This window comes from Pyxicephalus adspersus, chromosome 8 (genome assembly GCF_032062135.1).
Source record: "Pyxicephalus adspersus chromosome 8, UCB_Pads_2.0, whole genome shotgun sequence".
NCBI lineage: Eukaryota > Metazoa > Chordata > Amphibia > Anura > Pyxicephalidae > Pyxicephalus > Pyxicephalus adspersus.
Window position 1 is genome coordinate 14604407 of NC_092865.1, and position 10002 is coordinate 14614408.

The 10002-nt window shown below is 37.6% G+C and overlaps 1 protein-coding gene across 3 annotated transcripts in view; it reads left to right on the forward strand.

Moving 5' to 3' along the window:
- Nucleotides 1-10002, forward strand: part of PRKACB (protein kinase cAMP-activated catalytic subunit beta) — a 58096-nt gene that overhangs the window by 42304 nt on the left and 5790 nt on the right. For all 3 annotated transcript variants that reach the window (XM_072419559.1, XM_072419558.1, XM_072419560.1), the window contains exons 4-9: nucleotides 319-417; nucleotides 1026-1108; nucleotides 2664-2790; nucleotides 3391-3486; nucleotides 4374-4496; nucleotides 5109-5273. In XM_072419559.1, the coding sequence (XP_072275660.1) occupies nucleotides 319-417; nucleotides 1026-1108; nucleotides 2664-2790; nucleotides 3391-3486; nucleotides 4374-4496; nucleotides 5109-5273 (693 nt within the window). The remainder of the gene's footprint in view (nucleotides 1-318; nucleotides 418-1025; nucleotides 1109-2663; nucleotides 2791-3390; nucleotides 3487-4373; nucleotides 4497-5108; nucleotides 5274-10002) is intronic.

Genomic DNA, 10002 nt, shown 5'->3' on the forward strand with positions numbered 1-10002 from the left:
ATATACCCTTAGCATATAATAACTTCCTCTTCCCCGACCCTGCATGCAATGCTAGGGGGGAAAAAAAATATCCAAAATATCTGGGTATGGGGCAGTATGTGAATTAACACCATGTATATGCACCTTGCAGTGCTAGGTCAGTATTAGGTTACACAAGGCTTTTTTCCCCACTCCTGGCAACCTGGGAGTAGGAGCCAGGTTAAGTATATGCATCCATAAAGGTTTGCATTAAAGGATAACCTCAATTTTAAATAAAGTGCCATTATCCTGTGTGGTTCATGCCCTGACCTATAAATAACCTTTATCCCTTGTTCACAGGTGGTAAAGTTGAAGCAGATAGAGCACACACTTAACGAGAAGAGGATATTACAAGCCGTCAACTTCCCTTTCCTGGTCAGGTTGGAGTATTCCTTCAAGGTAAAGTCCTTCGTCAGTGATTTGTATACTTCAGCTGTTCTGCAATGAGAAAGTTTCTCTGTAGATGGGCAGCAGGTTTGTTCTTCATGAAACTGGTTTTGGGAGCCCTTCTCTCCCACTTCTTTGCTTTCTGTATCACTATTTACATTCCATCTTTCAAGATGGGTCTGAATTAGAAAGGAGTGTGGCGGGCTGCTGCCTGATGTTTATAAGTGCACTACAAAGCATGTAGTAACAGTCTATCAGAAAGCATGCTTGTAGTGCTGGCCATTCTTTTTGAAAACTTAGCATGATGTACAAGCATAGCAGATGCAAATTTTATTTGTAAAGGATTAAGATAAAATGAGTGGACTTGTTTTTCTAGATAGCATTACAAAATCACTGATGGTTTTGTGTGTTTCCCTTGTGTGATTGGTATACCTTAATCTGGGCATTATCAGGTCATTTTCGTGTCTTGGACTTGGGTGCATTTTACAATACAGCTACTAAAAGTAAATGGCAGGACCAGAGCACCGAGGTCCATAGATTTGCATGCAATCTATGAGGAATTGTATAACTTAATTTGATCACCTGCGCAACACCAGCTAATGCTTATTTGTTTTGTACAGGACAATTCAAATTTATACATGGTTATGGAATATGTGCCTGGAGGTGAAATGTTCTCACATCTAAGAAGAATCGGCAGGTTCAGGTCTGTACCTTGTATCTAAAATGTTTATCATGATTGACGGAGGGTTTTCATCCTGCAATGTATTATACCTAAACTGAAGCCAATTTAATGCTCTCTTTTGTTCAGGGGAATAGAAAATACAGTTCAACCCTTATGTGCCATCAGATGACACTTTCCATTTACGTCGGTCCTCGGTGTCCTTACTTATAATGCAAGACTACTGGTCCTGCATTATCTTTAATGTGAGGTCTGGGGCACCTCAGAAAACAAGTCTTTATGGGGGATAGGCATAGGACAATATCTTTCATGTCTATCTTGACAAAAAAAAAAGCCATTCATGAATTCCAAAACATTGAAAAATTACTTTTGCGGTGGGACTCCATTGGACTACAAGGATAGTATTTATTTTTCTTGGAGTTAGTCTTTAAGCTTCCAGCGTTAAATACAGCTACTGGAGAGCTAGAGAACAGTAACGTATATATAGCAGGAAGCAAAATTCTTTGTCCTGAATTGGGAAGACACAGGTTTGTTCTAAAGGAAACCTGTCAAGAGAGCAAGTTGACGCTTCCATTGCTGAGCTCTCCCTTGGATATTAGCAGCACACAGACGTGCTAATACTTTAGCTTTTGTATTGAGCTTTGACCCAGAAAACGTATACAGATTACAAATTCTGATTTCGTTTGTTATGGTAATAGCCTTTCATGCTTTTGGATGCCTGGTGTTATGGAAGCATTCAAGCTGGCTGAAGCCAGACAAATAAGACAGTCACAGAGTAAAGCTGCGTACACACTGCCAATTTTTGTCGTTGGAAAGGATCTTTCACGATCCTTTCCAACGACAAGGGACTGCACGATGCATGAACGGTGCTGTACATACAGCACCGTTCATGCTCTATGGAGAGGGGAGGGGGAGAGCGACGGAGCGGCACCCTGCTGCGCGCTCTCCCCTTCCCTTTCATTAGGATCGGCTGTCGTCCATCGTCCGTGGATCCGGCAGGTCGGTCATCCGGACGATGGACGACACCGACTGTACACACGCCATATTTTCGCCCGATAATTGGCCGATGCCGATTATCGGGCAATAAAAATCTGCCGTGTGTACGTAGCTTTAGACCAGCAGTTGCAACCCCATATTTATCTAACAAAAGTTACCTTTGATTAGTTGGCCTTGTATTTTATATCGCAGTACAATAATATAACTACAGCCCTGCTTAGCAGAAATACAGCAGTTTGAGTTTTTCGGTGTACAATGTGATAAATGTTGCCATATGTCAAGGACTACACAGGGTGCTTGTGTTGAGGGCTGGTGTAAGAAAATTGGATTTTTTCCATTGGTCTCTGCTTGTCTTTGTCATTTGTGACCTTTTCACATGGCCAGTAAAAATATTACAGCTGGTTTTTCAGGCTTTTCTTCTATTGTCAAAGGATCTGCACATGCCCTTGCTTTTGTATTGTGTATCGGTTTATTCACTCTTCATGTACTGTCAGAAATTAAAATGTTCATTTTTATATATGCCACATAAATTGTATTCTGCATATGTTATTTCTGTTTGTTGAGTGTTTGTATTTCTTTGCAGTGAGCCCCATGCACGGTTCTATGCAGCTCAGATAGTTTTAACATTCGAGTACCTCCATTCACTAGACCTCATCTACAGAGATCTCAAACCAGAAAATCTTTTAATCGACCAACAAGGATATATTCAGGTAAGGCAATGATTGTATCATATGAGTTCACACTTCACAGCTATCATTTTATTTATGATGGATCATTGCTCCCAACAGAAAACAAGAAAGTTATTTGGGCCTGATCCCTATGGAAATATTAAATCGCTTATTAAAAAAAAAAAAGGTTTTGCAAAAGAACATATGATATGCCTGTGTATGTCACTGTGGTTTTAAGACCTGGCTCCTCTCAACTATGGAAATTTGCATTGAGGGGTTTGAGGAGGAAACCACAACAAACTGCAGGAGGGGGTACCTACAAGACCCTCTCAGAAGTCTGGTACCTGTACCGCCTGCAGTGTGACATTAGTTTCTGTCCCCCTCTAGATGAATGAATCAAGATACGCACAACTTTTTACTTTTGGCTTCAGAACTTCAAATACCAGCTGCTATGGCCGGATAAACTTTTTCTTTATGGGGCATACTGAACAGCGGGCACAGCCATCTTCTTCCATCGTTTTACATAATGTTAAAATGTGGTGATAGCTCTGCAATAAATTATTTATTTAACCTTTTATTTTGTGTTGCTGTTTACGGATTTCAGTCACACAAGGATTGATTAAATTGGTGTTTGTTTTTCAGGTCACAGACTTTGGGTTTGCCAAGAGAGTAAAGGGAAGAACTTGGACGTTATGTGGGACCCCAGAGTACCTGGCACCAGAAATTATTTTGAGCAAGGTTAGTGAATGATATACAAGTCAGATTTTCTTCAGGTATTAACAGGTGTAAAACACACTGGTTGTGATTGCATAATAGACATCCAGGTGAATTTACTAAAGGAGTTATATAATAATAATACTATTGTTCTTCTGTTCCCAGGAGGTTTATTTCAGCTCACCATTTAGCCCTTTTTTGGCCTTCGTTTTTCAGTCCTTTTTTTTTTTTAGACCAATGTGATGTTTCTCATGTAACTATGGAGTGACACATTTTAACTTTTGTTGTAACAAAACCATATAAAAAAGTATGAAGCCAAAAGTCCTAAAGAGTTCTCTCAGGTTAATTCTATGTGACTGGAGTCGTCACATTACTGTTCTCGCCTCCTCATAGCTTTTATTTTTGGTGCTCTGCTTGGTTCAGTCTAAAAGCACATAGTTCATTCTGCTCTGCTTTTTAAATTTGTGGTGCTTTTTGTTGTTTTTTTAAATCAGCTCTATGGTAATGGTGTTACATTTTTTAAAGCTTACAGTGTTTTTCCTTTCTATAAATTTACTTTATTTGCTAGCAATGAACCTTGCTAGAAGAAGCCCCTCACTATCCTATATAACTTTTATGTAGCTGTGATGAAAGACATTCAGAGAAATCCTAAATGATTTCAGTTGGGTGACTGCTTTCTGTTTTCTAGGGCTGGTAACTAGGGAGGCTTTTGCAGGTAAATGACATGAATTAAATGACAAATGCATATAAAACACATAGGAAGATGTGCATACTGTGCTTTCCTACTTTGGTGCTGGTATCTCAATAATGTAAAGTTGTCTCTAACTGTTCTGAATTAAGGCTGAATGTTGCTATAGACATCATCGAATTTGTTTCTATTGTATGATGATAACAATTGTTTTTCTTTTTAGGGCTATAACAAAGCAGTCGATTGGTGGGCATTAGGTGTTTTAATCTATGAAATGGCAGCTGGTTATCCTCCATTTTTTGCCGATCAGCCCATTCAGATATATGAAAAAATTGTTTCAGGAAAGGTAAGTCCATATGTGGTAAAACTTTTCTTAAAACAAAACAAATCTAGACAATTGAGTACCCCTGGTGTGGCCTAATCACAAGGCAATGTTTTTTTTTTTTGTTTTTGTTTTTTTGTTTTTTTGCATAATTTTCTAAAACTGTACTAAACAACTACAATCTTAGAATTCTAGAGCAAGGTGCAGTGTTACACTAGTAACTCTACACAATTTAATATACAGAACAGTGTTAAGCCAGACTCCCATTTACAGGTCAAACAAGAAGAGCAGCTGTGTACAAAATTTTACCTCCAAAAAGTTGTAGAGAAAAATGAGTGTGTATATAAACCCTAACAACAAACTTTTTGTACCCTTTTTGTTTTTGTTTTTTTTACATTAACCTTTAGTTGATTTGCCAGTGATTTTCTAATTTTCTGTCTAAGCTGGCAATGCAAATGTTAGTTTCAATTGTACAATTTTATACTTGAGGAGTTTTACCAGTACTTTGTTCCTTATTTCTGAAGGACTTTGTTATGTGGAAAATTGACATATCTATAATGGTATTGTGCTCATTGAAAACGGTCAGATGATGATGTGACCTACCCAGCTAACACAGGATGTCTAATCTCTGCCTAGGTACGGTTTCCATCCCACTTCAGTTCAGACCTTAAAGACTTACTAAGGAACTTGCTGCAGGTTGACCTGACTAAAAGATATGGTAATCTGAAGAACGGGGTAAATGATATTAAGAATCACAAGTGGTTTGCAACTACAGATTGGATCGCCATTTACCAGAGAAAGGTAAAAAAAAATGTTTAGATTGCTGCTTTTTATTCGTGTTATGGTAGTTTGTGTATGTGCACTCTTTATAAAAACTGTAACCCTGGCTAGTTCTCCTTGTGTAAAGGCTTCTCATGGCGGCATTTTCATGCCCTGGAGACTGTACTGGTACAAACTTTCCTGGGGATCAATTAGAGCCGACATGCTACAATTAGCAGATCTCCCCATTCTGTTGTGGGTGAAACCTATCACTTATCTCTAATTATCTTGTCAATTTATGTTCAGTTATTGGTTTCTTCCTACAAACATAATGCTGCAGAGCTTGTTTTATACAATGTACATAAAAATATTTACAGTACTTACTGGTGTATGTGGATCTAAATGTGAACCTGTTTCAACCTTTTGTTTCCCTGGGCAAAAGTCTTAAGAGGTACAGTAAATGAACATAAATGTCTGGGTAAAAAAACAATACAAACAAAATAAAAAGCAGCATGTCTCTGAAATATATGAACATTTCTCCATATTTTGTCTTAAAAATAAAAAGAATCTTTACATTCTTACTAGAAATCCAGTGATCAGGTAATTTCCTGTAGTGATGTGACAGCGATGTCCCTGCTTCACTGAAATTCCAAGCAGATTTCCACCTGGCCTGTTTGTCACAGTTACACTACAGCTTCCTTTTCTTCTTTGTTATGTTGGAAACCCTTCTTACATCTTTGATGCCTAGGGGACCTGCTGACAGTCCCAAGACAGCTCCACATGTTCTAAGTTTCCCCGAATCTATGAAATCATTCTGTGTTGGAAGCCAAGTCCTGGACAAAGGCCATACCTCAGATTATAATTTTAGGCCTCTTACCTCTGAGCAGATCCACTGCCATTTTTCTTGATCAGCTGATTGGTAATATTCATTCAGATGACCAGATGAACATAAGGCACTCAGATATACAATACCACAGGACAGGTGGGAGCTTTCAGTCAGATTTGCTCAATCATTCCTAGGCACAATAGAATTTGCAGACTTTCAATTAACATGAACAATTGAGGTTCTAAAAACTGGTTGCCCGCAAATGGTTGGCTGCAGAATTCACTTTTTTACTTCACATCTGATTGAATATTGTAGTCAAAAGTGATAAACAGCATATGTAAACCTTAAAACTAAACCTTACTGAAAATGCTCTATTCCTGTCATTCGGGATTTCAGGAATTTCTTCAAGGGTTGCTAGGGGTTCCCTGAGCAATGCAGGACAGATAGATAGATTTGGAGACTACCAGCCCTAGAGTATGTAGCTAAAGTATTTAGGTGTTGCCAACCCCAATAGTAAGGTAAGTATGGAGAAAGACACGGAAAGCATTTTTTTTTTTTTTTTAGAATTTTGTAGAATATATTGTAGGTAGGTTATATTTAGATCATTTAACATACTCTCTAAACATAGAAAATAACGTAAAAAAGAACAATACCAGCCATTTTTTTTCCATCCTCCCCAGAAAATCGTGGTAGGGAAGAGCAGGTTGAGGACTAATGATCTAGACAATGCTGATCCTAAAGTCAGAGCACTTGATTGGTCGTGAGAGATATGGTGTGCTGTGCCGACATGTTTGCCCTAATAGGTATCCTCAGGGGACTTTATAGGTCACAAACAGTCACTGTATATATAAATACCAAGAACATAAATGTCAGCATATAAAATAATAGTAAAATAGCAAAGAATGGTTGTTGAAACGATAAAACGTATAAGCAGTCATATGGGTTTTAGTTCACATACATGTACATTCAATGTACAGAAATGTCAGCATATACAATAAACTAATGGTAAAATAGCAAAGAATCGTTGTTGAGCATATACGGGTGATTTGGTAATGTAGTAAATATCGGTGGTCATCATGAAGATGTGCAGATACACAAACGCCATAGAGCAGTAACAAATATATATTATTGTTTAAATAGGTATAAGTGCATATGAGTAGTTTAACACACTGAGTAAAGTATAATAAACCAAAATGGGAACACATCAAATTCTATGTGTCACAGTGTAACACAGGTTTATACAATTAGTTGAAGTTCATAATAACATGGTGTCTAAAGTGGGCAGTTAGTTCACAGAATGATGGCAGAAGGCATAGAGCAAAAGAATCAGGATGTATCGCCTTGCTCATATAGGGATTGGTATACATCGGTAGTGTGGCATTACATATATATATAATGAATGGTCATAAGGATTTTGACTTATCCACACAGTCTTAAAACATAGGTTAGTGAACATAGTGGCATATTTTGCATCAGATAGTATCAAGAAATAATCTACAATATAATGAAAGTACATGGTTCCTAAATGGGTAGGATAGTAAATGAATTTAAATGAATTACTTACAGTTCAATATGCACTCAGTATACTTATGTTAGTGATAAGTGGAAAGGATCTGGATGGATTGTTTGTAAGCTGAAGGAGAATAAGGGTGGAAAATGAATAGAAAGGTCTAAATGAGGTGAAATGGCCAAAATAGTAGCTCATAGATAGAGCTTAGCATATGAGTATGTGGAAATAGGAGCATGATGGTGGTGCTGTTGTTTGAATATTGCAGCAACGTGGAAACTGTTTTTAATGGTTCCAACCCCTACTATGTCTTAACATTTATTTCATAATATACTTAAGTACCACAGTTATAATATCATCCTTTATACTATGTACCTTCCTCCAAAATGCTCCCCTATGTTACACTTCCTATACATACATATTTATCCCATTCCAAGCTATCATTGACATTGTCACTAACACATCATACACCCTTTCCAGATAATAATGACTCAATACAGTTTTATTTATTTATTCTACTTTCATTCTTCATGTTTCTATATGCCCCTTTAATGCCATTGCTGATCCTTCCCTATCCAACTCCCCAGTGATCAGTCCTTTCACCAATACAACATATAGATTCCCTTCTTTGCCCTCCCCTTGTTATCCCGTTCTACACCATGGAAAGGGTAATGTGAGGGCGGATATCGCCCCCCCTTTCCTGCAGCGCAGGCGTGCGCTCACCTCACAAGCACTGGCACGTAACAAGGGCAGAAGTAGCTTCTCGCCCGCTCCTGTAAACGAACAATTTCATGCACATTACCTACTTTCTGACCCCACACTCTCCCTTCTTAAAGTGCTATACTTTCAGTTACCCACTTTTCTGCAATATTCAAACGACAGCACCACCATCATGCTCCTATTTCCACATACTCATATGGTAAGCTCTATCTATGAGCTACTATTTTGGCCATTTCACCTCATTTAGACCTTTCTATTCATTTCCCACCCCTATTCTCCTTCAGCTTAAAAACAATCCATCCAGATCCTTTCCACTTATCTCTAACATAAGTATACTGAGTGCATATTGAACTGTAAGTAATTCATTTATATTCATTTACTATCCTACCTTTTTAGAAACCATGTACTAGCAATATATTGTGGATTCTTTTTTGATACTATCTGATGCAAAATATGCCACTATGTTCACTAACCTATGTTAAAGACTATGTTTGGATAAGTCAAAATCTTATGACCATTCATTATACAGATTCATTATTTATATGTAATGCCACACTACCAATGTATACCAATCCTTATATGAGCAAGGCAATACACCCTGATTCTTTTGCTCTATGCCTTCTGCCAAAATTTTGTAACCTAACTGCCCACTTTAGACACCATGTTATTATGAATTCCAACTAAATGAATAAACCTATGTTACACTGTGACAAATAGAATTTTTTGATGTGTTTCCCATATTGGTTTATTATACATAGAACTTTTTGATGTGTTCCCATTTTGGTTTATTATACTTTACTCAGAGTGTTGAACTACTCATACACACATATACCTATTTAAACAATAATATATATTTGTTACTGCTCAATGGTGTTTGTGTATCTGTACATCTTCATGATGACCACCAATATTTACTACATTACCAAATCACCTGTATATGCTTAGACTTATGTGAACTATAACTCATATGACTGCTCAACAACGATTCGTTACTATTTTACCATTAGTTTATTGTATATGCTGACATGTACATGGTATTTTCATATACAGTGACTGTTTTAGTATGACCTAAAAAGTCCCATGAGGAAGCCTATGAGGGCCAAACGCATCAGAACATCATACCATATCTCTTACGACCATTCAAGCGCTCTGACTTTGGGATCAGCATTGTCTAGCTCATTAGTCCCTAACGTGCTCTTCCCTCCCACGATTTTGTGGGGAGGATGGGACAAAATTGCCTGTTTTTATATGCTTTTTTCTATGTATCTATATGATCTGAATATAACCTACCTACAATATATTTGACAAAATCGCCAAAAAAAACCTGCTTTCCGTGTATTTCTTCATAGTTCCCTGAGCAATGAGCAATTTGTGCCTCAGGTTAAGTAACACCAATGGTTTTTTTGGCCGTCTGTAAGGATGGCAATCTTCCCAATAGCCGGCAATGGAAGAGACAGTGTCAGAGGTTCCCTGAAGATCTGAAAGTTATTTTAAAAGTTTCCCCATGTTTAAAAAAAGTGGGGAAACACTGCTGTATGTCTTTAACATTTCCAACACAACAGTGCCCCCTTGTGACTGGATAATGACACTTGTTGTTGTCCTTAACCACCTGAGCGTTACACTGAGGTCTAGATTTCTGTACCAAAAGTGTTCCACTGTTTTTCATGAAATTTTTTTTTTTAAATTGTAGACCTTTAACTTACAGAAATATGTCCGAA